The 15,774-nt window shown below is 35.8% G+C and overlaps 1 protein-coding gene across 6 annotated transcripts in view; it reads left to right on the top strand.

Moving 5' to 3' along the window:
- R3hcc1l (R3H domain and coiled-coil containing 1 like) overlaps positions 1-15,774 on the top strand; it is a 96,687-nt gene that overhangs the window by 77,080 nt on the left and 3,833 nt on the right. For 3 of the 6 annotated variants that reach the window (XM_074078567.1, XM_074078569.1, XM_074078568.1), the window contains exons 3-6: positions 3,696-3,871; positions 8,484-8,554; positions 9,583-9,678; positions 10,371-10,511. In XM_074078567.1, coding sequence (XP_073934668.1) covers positions 3,696-3,871; positions 8,484-8,554; positions 9,583-9,678; positions 10,371-10,511 — 484 coding nt within the window. Of the gene's footprint in view, positions 1-3,695; positions 3,872-3,980; positions 4,037-8,483; positions 8,555-9,582; positions 9,679-10,370; positions 10,512-15,774 lie in introns of those variants that run through there. The other 3 variants (XM_074078573.1, XM_074078572.1, XM_074078570.1) reach the window with 3 other exon arrangements.

The raw sequence follows: 15,774 nt of genomic DNA, 5'->3' as shown, positions 1-15,774 counted from the left end.
AAATCCTTAATCAGAAAGAACTGGCTGTCGTGAACATTGTTATTGACAGTATTTCTGATTCTGTTTAATGTTAGGCCATTTCACTTTGTTATGGAAGGAGTACTAGATTATCAGTCAGTGGACTGGAGTTATGATTCAAACTGCCAGTAATTTCGTTTATAATCTTAGGGATATCCTTAGTCTCTCCATGACTCAGTTCTCTGTCTGTGTACCATGATCCAGGTAATAAAAGAACAGCCCATCCAGCATGCCTGTCTGACAGAGATATTAATAACAAATCAGTTCCTCAGATCTTAAAGCCTTTTCTTAAAGTTCTACACCACCATGTCTAATATTCTATGTCAGTGGTTCTACCTCTCTATCCTGTTCACAGTTTTTTTCTGGTCCTAAGTTCCATCTTCATACCATTTAATTTTTTTTTTGACATTTCCTCCTTTTATGTCATATAGTCTTCTTTTCTTTATGTCAAGTTCCTCTTGATTGTTTTGCTGAGATACTCGAGAGAAAGTACCATTAGTACATGGCCTTGTACCTCCACAAAAACCATGCTACCAGTAGAAATATAAGCTCCTTCCAAGAATATCCATATTGTGGAGAAATGAGAAGTTCTTTTTCCTCTTAGGAAAAGTTTGAAATCCCTGTTTTAATGGAGTTTGTGTTAGTGGAAAAACTGGCCATGGGTATGTAACTTTGTATATGTTAATGAAGTGTAAAATAAAATTACTGTTTTGGGTTTGGGGATGTAGCTTGGTGGTAGAGTGCTTGCCTACCAAAGCCCTCTGTTCAGTCCTCAGCACCACAAAAGGGAGGAAGGGAGGGAGGGAAGGGAGAGAGGGAGGGAGGGGAAAGGGAGGAAAAAGGAGAGAGGAAGGGAAGTAGAGAGGGAAGGGAGAGAAGAGAAGGGAGGGAGGAAGCAAGAAGGAGAGAGGGAGGAAGGAGAAGGAAGGAAGGAAGGGGAGGGAAAGAGGGGAAGAAAGGAAGGTCATGTGGGTTTTGGTTTTTTTGCTATTATTAGCACTTCTTTTTTAAAAAATCAGTCTCAGAAGCCAGAGTGCTCAGTACTTGAGATGTAAGTGTACAAATTCAATTTTGTTTTCCAGGTTAGATCAAGGAACCATGATCAGATTTTCTTGCCAGACTATCCTGTCTGTCCCTTGTCTCTATAGTCAATTCTTAGGATTTTTATTTCCAAGATATTTTATAGTATAGACTGTACTTCTCACAGTGGGTAATTTGGTGCCAGCTTGTAAATGCACAAGCGTGCAGTGCTTTGTTTGGTTTGGTTTTTGCAAAGTAAATAAAAAAGTCAATACCAGAAATCCAAGAAATGAAATGAAAAAAAAATTCATGTATAGTAGTATCATAAAAGAATAAAATACTTAATAAGTTTAATAAAAGAAGTATAAAACTTGTACTCTGAGGAATTTTTTAGAAGTTAAAAATGATCTAAGTAAATGGAAAGACATCCTCGATGATCATTTATAGGAAAAAAAACTTGCTATTGTTAAGATATTTCCCAAATCAGATAACAGGCCCATTTTTCAGTTGCCCATTTTTCAAAAGTTAACTAGCTGATCCTTAAATTCCTATGGAAATGCAAGGAGCTCATCCAAATAGTTAAAGTGATTTTCAGTATTGGAGTCTGGACTCGGGGTCTCTCACTTACTTTCTAGGCAGGTGCTCTATCACTTGAGCCACATCCCCAGCCCTTTTTGCTTTAGTTATTTATGCTTCTTGCATAGCTGGAATGACAAGTGTACACTACCATGCGCAGCTGTTTTGTTGGTTGAGATAGGGACTAGCTAACTTTTTGCCCGATTGCCCTCTACCACAGTCCTCAAGATCTCTGCAACCTCCACCTTTTGAGTAACTAGAATTAGAGGCATGAGCCTGATGTCAGGATTGACTTTTAAGTAACTTCAGATTCCTCTTGTCTGTAGGACTCTGAGTTGCTCTGACCTGTTAACACTAGCCTACTGTAGTCTTTAAAATTCTGTTAGAATGGGGGTGTGACTCTAGTAGTAGAGTACTTAGAGGCCCTGATATCAATCCCCACTACTGCAAAAACAAAACAAAAAAACCTTGCCACTCTGAACAATTAGTACATGCTAATATTAAAAAAAAGCCACTAATGCCATTAGAAAAAATTGTTAAGATACCTTCTTGCCCACTTGTGTGTTGGTTACTTCTTCCTACACTCTACCAAGGAGAAAATTATTTATGTTTTCTGTTTCTCTTTGGGAAGAACTTGTCATTCTATGGATTTTGGTTCCCTTGGTTTTCTTACAAACTCAACTGTCTTGTGAACTCAAGAAGAATTATGATGTATAGATCAGCTCATCTTTTCCCTTGTTACAGTGGAGGAACAGTCCCTTCCTGCTTTCTGTATTAAGCAAAGTGGAACTAACATGGTGCTTGGCATGTAGTAGAGTTAGCATTCTAAAATTTGTTTTAGTAGGTTGATTTCTTTGAATACTCATGTGCCTATGCATTTTCTGTATCATCTCGTTTAGTCCACCTGTCTGTCTGTGAGGTGTGGGTACTGTTGTTATTCCCATATTTTAGATGTAAAACTGAGGGCTTAGCGGAGAACAGGAACTGTAAGCATAGGCATAAATAAGCATTTATTTATGTGATTATTACCTAAATCACCTTCTCCTCTTCTTCCTTCCCCAATAAAATGATTAAATTCATTTTTTACTTTTCTGAAAAGAGATGTATCCTTGGCACTGCAAATTCTTTTTCCTTATTTGATGAGGAAAGAGGCACAAAAAAAAAAAAAGAGGGAAAGCTTAAAGGGACATAGTTGGACTTCGGGGGTGGGGTGGCGTACTGGGGTTTGATATCAGGGCCTTGCACTTGCTAGGCAGAAGTTCTATCACTTGAGCCACTTCGCCAGCCCTAGTTGGACTTTGAACAGAGGATTCTCCAAGAATGGTGGTTTTGGGTGGTTAGAAGTAGAATATTGATTTTATAATAGGTAATATTCAATGACTTTCATGACTTTGTTGCCACTTTTTTCCTTTCTTTTCTGCTTCCACTGTGAAATAGTTAGTAGCCTTAAGGGTTTTGGTTTTTTTCTGGGGGGGGTGGTAGTAGAATTTTTAAGTATTTTTCATTACCATTCATTACTAGCCTATGTGGGAATCCCTTTAGGTAGCTCTCATGCTAGGGACTTGGAGTATAATTACTTATGCAACTGACATTTATCTTAACAAATTCCTTAGATGCTCTCTCCTTACCCTTTAATACATAAACAAAAAGTAAACTAAATTTTTTTTATCTTTAAAAAAACTTGTGTTTTTGTTCACTTACAGAAAAGAAGCCATGAGCTGAGCCTGATCAAATAAGCTCGGTTAGAAAAACATTAATTCATCACTTCAGCTGTTGTCTGAGAATCAGTTTCTAAAATGTGCCATTTATTATTCACTGTGTTTTCTTTTTTGTTTGTTTGATTAATTGATTTTGGCACTGCTAGGGATTGAACTTGGGGCCTTATACATGCTAGGCAAGTGCTCTACCACTGAGCTTATCAGGATAAGTGTGTATTTTCTCACATGCTTGTTGATAAACACAAGTTAAGTTTTATGCATTGGCTATCTGCTGGAATTTCAACACCTTTTCAAATATTCCACATGTATTATATAATCTAAGTGATAAATACCTAAGTCACTTTTGTGTTTCTTCCATACTAGTTATCAGGGAATATGAAGAATAGAGAAAGCATCCAAGAACCTAGATTTGATTATTACAACCATCAAGTTCCTGATATAGACCTCAGTGAATGTGAGTTCCCACACGTCATTGAAATTTATGACTTCCCCCAAGAATTTCGTACAGAAGACCTTCTCCGGGTTTTCTGCAGTTACCAGTAAGTATTGCAGACAATGTTAGGGGAAGTGGAATGGAGTCTTAATGTATTTTCTGAAAACTCACCTCATGTTTTCATATTCTAGCATTATTATTTGTTTGTTGTCTAGGTCCATTGGAAATCTTTTATATCAAACTACTCTTCTAAGTTCCTTAAAAATGCCAGGTAACCTTTCTAGACTCCATTTTAACATTTAAGAACCACCATTGGTGATAATTCCTAAATCTGTCTTCGTGGTACATTTAGTCCATTTATATATATTGTAATTATTGATATATTTGGATATATGTCCAAATATATACTTTTATATTTACCTGCCATCTTTTTTTGTGTTTGTTTACTTGTCCTATCCTTTTCTCTTCTTTCTAGCCTTCTTTGGATTGATTAGGTATTTTTTTTCTCATTCTGTTTTTTTTGAAATGATAATCTATTTCTATTCCTTGGTGGTTATGCTATGAATTATGAAGTATGTGTCTAACTTAGCAATGACTAAAGCTAATTTTTTGCCTGCTTCCTAAATATTATAAGGACTTTTAATTCAATTTCCCACCCAACATACATACTATTGTGACTATGTATTTGATTCTTTTTCCTCCTATTTGGAGTGTATTCATTATCGTTTTACTTAGTAACAGTCTGCTAGTTACAAATTCAGTTTTTTTAAGGCTTTCTTTCTGTTTCATTCTTTTTTGTTTACAGTGTTAGAGATCAAATCCAGGGCCTTGCACATGCTTAACAGGTACTCTACCATTGAGCTACATCCCTAGCTCTTCAGCTTCATTCTTGAAAGACATTTTTGCTGGGCACATAATTTTAGATTGACAGTTGTTTTTCTTTCAGAAACTTAAAGATATTTTATTGTCTTCTGGCTTCTTCTCAATAATGAGAAGACAGCTAACAGTCTTGCACTTGTCACTTCTGATTGCAGTCTTATCTTTTCTCTTTGGATGCTCTTAAGGATTTCTCTTTGTCTTTGGTATTCTTTATATTCACTGTGAAATGGACTTTATAGATTTTATTTGTCCTGGTTGTGATTATTTTTGGCTTATTAAATCAGTAAATGAAAAACTAGTGTTCTTCATTGATTTTGGAGAACTCTAGACATTACATTCTCAAATATTGCCTCTTTCCCAGTCTCTTTCACCTCCTGTAAGATGCCAGTTAGATATGATTAAGACCTTCTCATTCAATCCTTATTATCACTCTTTCATATATTCCATCTCTTTGTCTCTGTTACAGTCTGAATGATTCCTTTAAAAAGGTTTCCAGTTCACTTATTTTTTTCTTCAGCTGTGCTTAATTGCTGTTAAATTTGTCCATAAATAATTATGTTTTTTTATTTCATTTTATTAATGTTTTTCATTTAAAAATTTTTGTTTTTCAAATCTGCATGGTCATTTTTTAGTTTGTTTTCTCCATATATTTTCAATATTCTTATATTTATTTAAGCATATTAAACCTAGATGGTCTTTAATCTGTGAGCTGATCACTTTTGTTGTAATTTTATTTGTGGGATTTGAAGCTTTCAGTGAAAGAAGAGGGCTATTGAGATGGTACATGCTTCCTTCTGATAAGTGCCAAGGACACTAAGAGTCTAGGAGCTCAGAACTAGTCAAATAGAGAATGATTTTTAAGATGGTTATATGTCACAACTATTTTAACATATATAAATGTCCATTAACTAGCCAGTCTTTTGATGTGGTACCAAGTCGCTTCCCTCCCTTTTAAGTTATTGGTATGGTGATAGAGTAGTTCTTGCAATCATCCTCATAATTCTTTATCAACAATTTGTAGAATAAGAACTTTAACATACTTTCGGAGTTACCTGAGTGCACATTTCTTTTCTTATTTTGTTTTTGTGGTAGTGGGCTTTGAACCCAGGGCCTTCACCTGAGCCACTCCATCAGCCCTATTTTTGTGAATGGTTTTTTGAGATAGGGTCTTGTGAACTTTTTTTGCCCAGGCTGGCTTTGAACCACGATCCTCCTGATCTCTGCCTCCTGAGTAGCTAGGATTATAGGCATAAGCCACCTGTACATGGCGAGTGCACATTTCTTAAGGACTGAAATGTTTTCTGTCTTTTATAACTATCCTATCCATAATATATAGTAGGGGTTTTTTTTGTGTAAGTGACTTTACCTTTCTCTAGTCTTTATAGACACAACTCTTCTTTACACTCATATTTCATTCATTTAATTTTATTTTAATTATATAGTGAAAATACCAGGTGTAATTGATTAAGTGGTGTTCAGAATAGTTGTACTAACTCTTGATATATATGTAGTTGATAACAGTTACAGGAAAAGGCAAGAAAGTCAGAAGTGTACCTCTGGATTTCTAGCTTAAAAGAAAAAATAAACTATAAGAATAAAAAGATAATCCATAAAGAAAGTTATTAAGAAAAACATTCAGAATCTAGAAGAAAGTGAATATCAAGAAGGATTAATTATACTTCAATGTTTCAATCCTGATATTTAAAATGAATCAAGTTTATTGTATAATATTACAAAAATAAGATTCAATTTATTTATATCCCGGCTGTTGGGATTATAAGCGTGTACCACTGCTCTCAGCTGTATCTTGAATTTGTAAGATTCTATATTGGTGTTTAACTCCTCAGTCTTTGTTAAAAGGCCAGATAACAAATATTTTAAGCAACTCTGCCCTGTCTCACAAAAGCAGCCATAGATAATTTGTGAGCAAATAGTTGTAAAACTAAAGCTTTATTCATAAAAGTAAGTGTTGTATTTTTATATACTATGCATTTGTTAAATCAAACTTAATTGAGGGAAAGTATCAGTTCTGCAACTGAGTGAAAGAAAGGGTGAATGAGTCGTAGAGGACAGTTAACCTATGCTGTATACCTTACTCTGAATATGTAGTGTAGGTCAGTCATCTGATTCATTACAATTATATTAAGACCCAGTATCAGGCCTTGTTCAGGTTCGTAATAGATCTTCCACATCCAACAATGGACGTAAGTCCCACATCAGAACTACCTTAGGTTGTCATTCATAACCATAATCCTTAAAACCAAGGATCATTTTGTTGATGTCTAGAATTTCCTCAAGAATAGTTAAATCTTACAAATTATTTGCTCCTCTTTGTTTTTTCCTAACCTTATCCATAAGACCATTTTTCCATCAAATCCTAAAGCATTCCTAAAAGAGAAAGATTTTAAAGGATTATCAAAGTCTAAAAGGCTGTTTGGAACTCATCTAGGTCTTTTCCCATCTGTTTTGTAAACTATCCTGTAGCAGAGACTTTTGCTATTGAACTTTTTCACAGCCTTCAACCCTATAGTCATTTTATACCATAGTTATTCTTACCCTTATATTCAGGAAATTGTTTGATCAGTTGCCAAAGCTTCCTTTATTCCTTTTTCCATCAAAGGAATATTTTTTTTTCCTGGTTCATTGTTAAAGAGGGAAGATATTTTAGCAATTTTTTTCCCTTATAGCTATTTATAAATTGTTTTTAAAATTAGACAAAAGCCTAATAATGTCTGAGTCAGAAACAAGAATCAACTTAGTGTTTCATCACCATTTTCATATCAGTACTTCCTGACCAATATTATTAATAATAAAAATAGTCATTTATAAGATGCCTACTCAGTGCTCGACACCATGTTCTTGGCCTTGTATTGAATTATTCTGTTTCTGTTTTTGCAACAACTCTGTGAGAAAGCTACTGTTCCCATTTTTATAGATAGCGGACCTAGCCTCAAGACAGCCTAAACCTGCTCAAGGTCTTAAGATGGGAGAACCTTGAGTCTGTTTATATCTGACCTTGACACCCATGTTCTTTCCAATGAACTATTGATTCCATGAGCACTTTTAAATTAGCTGAAAGAACAATAACTGTTATCTGATACCACAAAGGTGATGTGCTCACTATTCTGTTCCAAAATAAAGGTATTTGTATAATATTAAATGTTCATTCTTTTGATTCTTTCTAGACTAGAATGGTAATTCTTTTACTGTGACTTGTTTTATCCTGAATTTTCCTGACTGCCAAAATTTTTTCCTATTTTGTCTTTCTTCCCTTCTACCACAAGTAAGAAAGAGTATGTAAGCTTCTATGATTATAGTTGTCTTTTTTTCCCCATTACTTGGCTTTTTTTAGAATTTGAATGACATCTTGCAATGTAATTACCTCTCTGTCTGTCTGTCTGTCTCTCAAGGACACAGTTTACATTTGCATTAAGTCCAGGTGACCTTCCCTGACTACCTCCCCATGTATTCTTTTACCCCTCGTTTGCTTCCTCTTTCCATCTCTTCTCATTCCCTACCCATAGAAATATCTCTTGGAAATAGTGCATTAAATACTTTACCTTCCCAAGGGACTTGTGAGGATTAATTAGTTCATGTCTATAAAATGGCTAGGAACATAAAATACTCCCAGGTAATTCTTTATGATGATATTACCGCTTTTAAATTTCAGTGGCTTCTTCTGTCCTCCAAGCTGTTTTTGTGTCATTATTCCCACTAAGTGTTTCCTCTGTCTTAGGAAATGCTTTATTAGACTGTATTTAAAAGACACTTCATTTTAAAAAGATGTTTATAAAAGTAAATTTTATTTTAAGAAATAAAATTGTTTTCTTTTGTTGCAGAAAGAAAGGATTTGATATTAAATGGGTAGACGATACACATGCCCTAGGAGTATTCTCCAGTCCAGTTACAGGTATTCACCTAGTGAATTGTAGTGTTCTGTTCTTATTGTCAGCTTATTTTCTCCTGCTACTTGTTCTTATTCCTCTTCTATTCCAACCAGTTGGCACTGTATTCAGCAAATATATGTAATAGAATAGATACTGGTACCCATGTGTTCCCCCTCCCTTTTCACTTTAATCCAGTGGTGTTTGGTGAGATAGTCAACTCCTTCCAAGGTTATTTGTACACATAAACGTCAGTTATGATAGCACATAAACATATAGCACATTTAAGAAGGCAGTGGGACAAAATCTTATAGTACCTATTACCTTTTTTCCTTAGACAAATAAATTTGAAGTAGTCTACCCAGTAAGAAATTATAATGCCCACTCTCTAAGTATTTGATTAGGCCATTGTGTATGCACACACACACACATACACACACACACACACACACACACACACACACACATACATATCATTGGGCTTCTGATAGATCTGATGCAGAGGTATTCATAGAAATTAGGGATACTGAAATGTTAGCTCTTGCCTGAGCAATCTAGAGCATGGGTCTGCAAACTTATTTTGTAAAGGGCCAAATAGTAAATATTTTAGGCTTTCTGGGGCAAAGGTTTCTGTCACTGTTTAAGTCTACTGTTGGGTTAGAGGTGTGGCTCAAGGGGTAAAACACTTGCTTAGGAAGGCCAAGGCCCTAAGTTCACACCCTAGTACCACCAAGAAAAGAAAAAAAAATTAACTCTGCTGTTGTAGCAAGAAAGCAGCCACGGACAGTATGCAAATAAATGGACATTGCTCTGTTTCATGTTTTTATTTACCAAAACATAGAGCCACAGTTTGCTGATCCCTGATCTAAAATAAGCACTGTCAATTTTTTTAGATTTTTCTTTATCTTAGGATTGCTTTTTTTCTTGCAGTGAAAAAAAAAATAACATCTTTTTTCACTTTATAAGAAATACTTTGTAAGAACTAGCCCTAAATTTCCCTTTGTATCATCCCACTTTGTATCTTCTGCTTCCTTATATTTATTCCTCCTCGCAGCTCGTGATGCTTTGGGTATTAAACATACCATGGTGAAGATCAGGCCCTTGTCACAGGCGACAAGAGCAGCCAAGGCCAAAGCTAGAGCTTATGCTGGTGAGTCTTTGTCGCTGCATTTTTTTTCCTTGTTGATGGTAATGTTGTTATTCTTTCTAGCATTTGTACACCATCCAGAGTTGTAAAGATATCACTTACTTTTTGTGTTAGGGGAAGTTTGTTTGTTTGAAGTGCTGGGGATTGAACCAGGGCCTGTAGGATGCTAGGCAAGCAGTCTACCACTTGAGCCATGCCCCAGCCCTTTTATTTCTTATTTTATTTTTGAGACAGGGTCTGACTAACTTGGCCTAGGTTGACCTCAAACTCTCTAGCCTCCTGCCTTTGCCTTCCCAATAGCTGGGATTATAGTGGTATACCACTAGGCTGGCAGGATGTATGTTTTATAGGACAGAAAGATAAAGACCGTGTTGGGAATATACCATCTGAGCATCCACTTAAATAACAAGCAATGCAGTAACTAGTTTCTGATGCTGTCCCTACTTTGTTTACCTCCATTTTAGCTGTTTGGTGGAGTCACTGTAAGAAACTATGTTAATGCAGGTAATAAAGCCAGGATTGTTTGTGCATTGCCATGTTAATTTCCTCTGATGGTCATCTATTCAGGCTTGTATTAATTACTGCTGATGCAGCTCTTGTTAGTCTATTTTGAATGTTAATTACTGAGTTAAATCACTGGGAGCTGAAGTGCTTTCTCTTTCTTACTCCCTACTTCCTCCCTTTCTCCCATTCAGAGTTCCTCCAGCCAGCAAAGGAGCGACCTGAGACTTCAGCAGCCCTAGCCAGAAGGTTAGTCATCAGTGCCCTTGGAGTTCGAAGCAAGCAGAGCAAAACAGAACGAGAAGCAGAGCTCAAGAAACTGCAAGAAGCTCGAGGTGAGTTCTTCTCTAGTGCCCCGAGAATACACTATAAGGCATGTGTTTAAAAAAAAAAAGAATGAAGCCTATTCCATTTTGTCATTTCCATTTTCTAGAAGCCTCTCAAGTTTATAGAAATTGTTTTCAAGCCTTACATTCAGGAAGACATTTCAGGATTTGTCTCCTGTTCCACATACCAAGGCATCTACTCTGTGCTCCTACTATTATTTTCCAAGAGATAGGTTTGGCCTTCTCAGGTTATTCCTGGATTTTTCTATAGTTTTTGCTTGATGTTCTGAGGAAAAATGTCCTGTGAAGACATAATAGTCTCCCAGACAGAAAACCTTATTTGTTGTAGTTTTACTGGGCCATGATTGCCATGATATCACCATGATGTTATTAAATGGTTTAGATCTTAGGTAGAAGAGAAATTAAGGAAAAGCTAATAACTGACATTGGTGATAATAACTATAACGGAGATTCTTTTTAAGACAGTACTGAGTGGCTCAGTTAGTGTACATCTAGAGTCATTTGTCTTCTGATTTTTTTTCCAGGACCTAAGAGTTCTCAGAAAATATTTCTACAAACATAGATTTTCTTTCCTTATAGTTTGAAGTTGAGGTTAAAATGTATCTCTTCTTTATAAGGTTGTTGAATTGTGTGTAAAGACTTGGGACTCAGGCTTGACACCTAAGTACTTTCTATCAACCTTCAGGCTTTAGACAGTCTTATTGCCTTAGCCCAAGATCTGTGGACTCTGTGGAGGCAATTTATTCTGAAAATTCCACTTACTGAAAAGAAACTTCATTTTTCCACTAAACCAATTGAAGTTTCAAACTCCTTGTTTATTGCTGGTCTAACAAGGCCATTAATACTTCCTGTCCACTCTGCTTTGGTGATAGCAGGAAGCTTTTGGACTCTCAGCTGCACTGGCCAGATAACCAATGACAAAGTGTGTCATGGCAGGTGCTAGAGTTTCAGAGTTGTCATCAACTAATTTTTGAAACCTTAATGATTATAATGAGGCAGTTTTCATTTTTTTCTAATGCATTGTTCATCAAAGGTCTCTCACAGACTATAGAAACAGGAGAAGATTCCTTTGGTTTTTTTAGATGGTAATGACAGAACTAGATTAAAGAAGAATATCCAGTCCTTAACCTTTATTAATTGTTATCTCTGAGGAAAATGATTTCTACATGATAGCTACAATTATCGCAAAAGATGAATAGGAAGAACAGGAAATGTAGAGTGCTTGCCTAGCATGCCCAAGGCCCTGGGTTTGATCCCTAGCACTGTATAAAAATGAACAAATAGATAAGTTGAAGGTCCAAACAGTTATATCTAAAGGAGCTATGACTCCTTGTGCAATGTACCATGCTTCTTTGTAGGTGTGATATAACTTGTATCTCTACAAATACTGCAGCGATTGTTTCACATGGATATCAGCTGAGTATTCCCCTCTTGCTCTCTGTAGGAACATCAGCATGCAGCTCCACTTGAAGTATTTGTTTGAAATGCCTTGCTATACAAAGGACATTTCTGTGATGCAATTAAAAATGAGACTGCTGGCTAAGTAAGGAGTACCCTACTGATTTTTAAAAGAATGTGTTTATTTGTGCTTTGTTTTTTTAAGACAGGAGTCTAGCTACATTGTCCAGGCTAGCCTGAAACTTGGACTCCTCCTTCCTCAGCCTTCTCAGGTAGCTGAGACTCAAGAAGACCATTATTTGCGAATAGATACCCACTGTAGTAGGTTCCTTCTTTTTATTAATGTGTGGATTATAGAAGACCATTCCTTTAATTTGCTTCAGAATTCTCTCTTTAGAATTCTTCATAGCTGAGAAAGTGCAAATGGAGAATTTCCTGGTTTTTTTTTTTTTTTTCTCTCTTTCTGGCATCTTCTTTTGTTGAACAAGATACTGCTGATGTAGTTGCCTGCATGGAGTCTGTGTTTCTCACTTAATTTTTTTTCCTGGGGAAATTAAAAGAACTGTTCTTGTATTAAGCAAGCAAAACATGTATTTTTGTTTTAGATGGGATCAGTACAGCATGGTGGATAACACTTAGACACTAGAATCAGGTTACCTGGATCCTGTCTTAGCTTAGCCATTTACTGACTATGTGACCTTAGGTAAAATTATTTACTCTCTGGAGGCCTCAGCCATAAAATGGAAAATAGCTGAGATAATCCATGAAAGACATTTAGACATCTTCAAGAACCATAGGAACTCTTGCTCCTGTTTCAATAGGTCTATAAAAAGTATATTATAAATGTTAGCTGCTGTTCTTCTTTAGTAATAGCAGCAATATCATTATATGGTGAATCCCTGATAGATTTCAGTGCACAATTTTTTGTCAGTACTCTTTTTAAAATTTCTGTAATACTCTGTCAGCTCTGTTTGGCATTCATTGCATGGCACAGTCTTCTGTAGTTAGAATTAGAAAGGAGGCGAGATTTTGCTCCTCTCCTTAAACTTCTGATTCAGTGGGCATATCGGCTTTGAGTAAGGAACAAAATATGAGCTACTTTTAGATATTTTAGGTGATTGTTGTTCCTCTTTCTCCTTTTATTTTTTTGGTATTGAGATTGGACCCAGGGACTTGTGCATGCTAGCCAAGCACTCCACTACTGAGCTACATCACTAGCTTTTCCTCCTGCTTCAGTTCTGAAGATTTTAAGGTATTAAAAGGGTTTTGTTGATGAAAAGGTCTGGAAGGAAACGCCATAGCATCAGTGTACCATATTGTGGTGGTACTGTGACATGACAACATTGATGGATGGTATTATCTCCAGTTTAGAGCTGACCCAGAGACATTAAGTAACTGGTAAAATGAGAAGAGGAATTTGAATTTAGGCCTCTCTAATTAAAACCCATGTTCCTTCACAAAACTGTCATCCTTTTTGAAGGACTTTTGGGGCAATTTGATATTTTTTCCCAGGAAAGAATGTATAATATTTATATAAATATTATAGGCTTCTTTTTAGTTCTCTACAGCAATGGTTAGCTTTCACTGTTAGAAAAATCTTCCTTTGATCTGACTTAAATCCACTTGGTAGCTTAAACTAGGTTCCTCTTCTTTTTTCCTTAGTGGAAATATAAAACGTGTACATCATTCTGTTCTAACAACCTTTAACTATAAAGATCAAGGGCAAATCATTTAGGAATGAGGGAATTTAGGCTATGGTAGAGATTTCGCCATTAACTAGCTGTGTGACCCTGGGCAAGTCAGTCATACCTCTCTTTGTCTTACTTTCCAACGAAGTGAAAGTAATGCTTGCCCTACCTAACCATAAAGAATTTTTTGAGTACAATATAATTTAACATAAGTCAAAATGTTTAGAAAGGTGCTTTATGGGGGCTGGGGGCATGGCTCAGGTGGTAGAGTGCCTGCCTAGAAAGGAGCTTTATTCACGTGACTAATGAGAGTTTCTACATTATAATACACATAAACCAGTGACGACAGTTTTTTACTATATACTGCTGTTCCCATTCATTACATATGGCAGATGTCGCTAAGCAGCCATGATGTTCTGGAGTGCTGACATGACCTGTGGTTGTTCAGAATTAGCATGAGAATTGTAATCTATATAACATCACCTGGTATAGGTGCTTTCATTAGTACTGTATAGTAATCTTTCAGCTCTCCTTTGTCCTAAATAAAAAGTTCTGCTGTCTGTCATTGTGCCTGGGCCATAAAAAAATGCTCAGCGAATGTTCATTGACTAAATATGTGAATGACATTGGCTGTCTTAGTGAATTTTTCTTAATGAATTTTATGACTTTACTCTGAACTTTTTCCAAGTCCTCCATGTTTTTCTTTCTAAAACCCAGAGTTGACCACTGCATATAAAATACTCCTAATTAATGAGTATTAAACACTTTTCCTGGTAGGATTTGTACCCTACTTGGATTTTCCTACTCTTTTAATGAGAGATCAGTGCCTTAATCCTTAAAAAAGAGGTTCAGGGATTAAACTACTCCTAGAAGAATTGATAGTACTCAAATCATGTTAAGCAAATCACATATGCATCAAGAGGAAGAGAGCTTAAACGTGAGAAAAATATCTTTTAGTCCAACAGAGTATATAAGAAGATCAGAGGTATACTAAGAGTAGAAAATAAAAGTATAGATCACCCTTGAGTGCTTTGTATTTTAGTTAATTGTGTGTTTTAAGCCAGTGATTCACACTGAATAAAACCACAATTTAAAGACCAAACTAGGGAATTCATGTGAAATTTTCCCATGTTCTACTTCTGTAAACATTTGATTCCTACCTAAAATTAGCAATAGATATCATTGCCTCTCAGAATCAGTTCCGCTCTCATTTTCAAAGCCTGCTATAATTTTATTTCATAATTTATTTCTTTTTATTTTGGGGGGTAAGTGATTAATTGGCTCATTCTACAAGGCCATCTTTTGGTTCATAGGCCTAAAAGGCAGAGTAAGTAAACAATTTGATCACCTAGTTTGAGTAATTAAATCACTAAAAACTTAAAATTGTCTGTCTATGATATTTAGTCAACTATGATAAAACAAATTTGAACACAATTGCTACATTCTGGAAACCTTTTTAGTCATTCCATTATTCTACAAGTTGCATTACTGCCTCATGATATAGGACTTCAGGTATTTTTCTCAGTGTCTTGTCTCCTGTTATCTTACATTCCATTCATTTCTAACCATATTTTTATTTATTTTTTCTTGGGAGCCGGTGTTTACCTATTTTTTGCTGTCAGTTGTTTTTGTTTGTTTGTTTAAGAAAGAGACTTGCTGTGTAGCCTCGGCTGTTATCAGACTCACTATCCTCCTTCCTCTGCTTCCCAAGTGCTGGGATTACAGACATGTGCCATGATGGCTGGCTCTCAGTTGCTGTTTAATAAACTTACTTCCCTTTCCTAAATTAGAGATGAAAATGCTAACCATAGATCTGGCCAGTTTGCCAAGTATTGCTAAAATAAATAAGAGCATGGGGTTCCTTGTGCTTAGTATACTAATAATCCTCCTCTCCCAAGTTAAATGCTTCCTAATGAGATGCGGGTTGTATTTTCCCAGTGTATTGATGATTCTGTAAATACTTGGAAACCTTAAAATCTAAAACTTTGCTAAAATTAAGACGTTACTTAGATGATGTCTCCTTGATCTACCGGTTCTGTCATGCCATGAAAGAAAGCAATTAAATTAGTTTGACCAGACTTGTTCTTCACAAAGCATGTTGATTATTGCTCTGTAGGTGGCTACAAGTGGATTTTCTGATCATTTTTCTTAGATGTAGAAATAAA

The sequence above is a fragment of the Castor canadensis genome, chromosome 7 (genome assembly GCF_047511655.1).
Source record: "Castor canadensis chromosome 7, mCasCan1.hap1v2, whole genome shotgun sequence".
Taxonomy (NCBI): domain Eukaryota; kingdom Metazoa; phylum Chordata; class Mammalia; order Rodentia; family Castoridae; genus Castor; species Castor canadensis.
The sequence above is the reverse complement of the archived record's forward strand: the minus strand, read 5'-3'. Positions and strand labels throughout refer to the sequence as shown.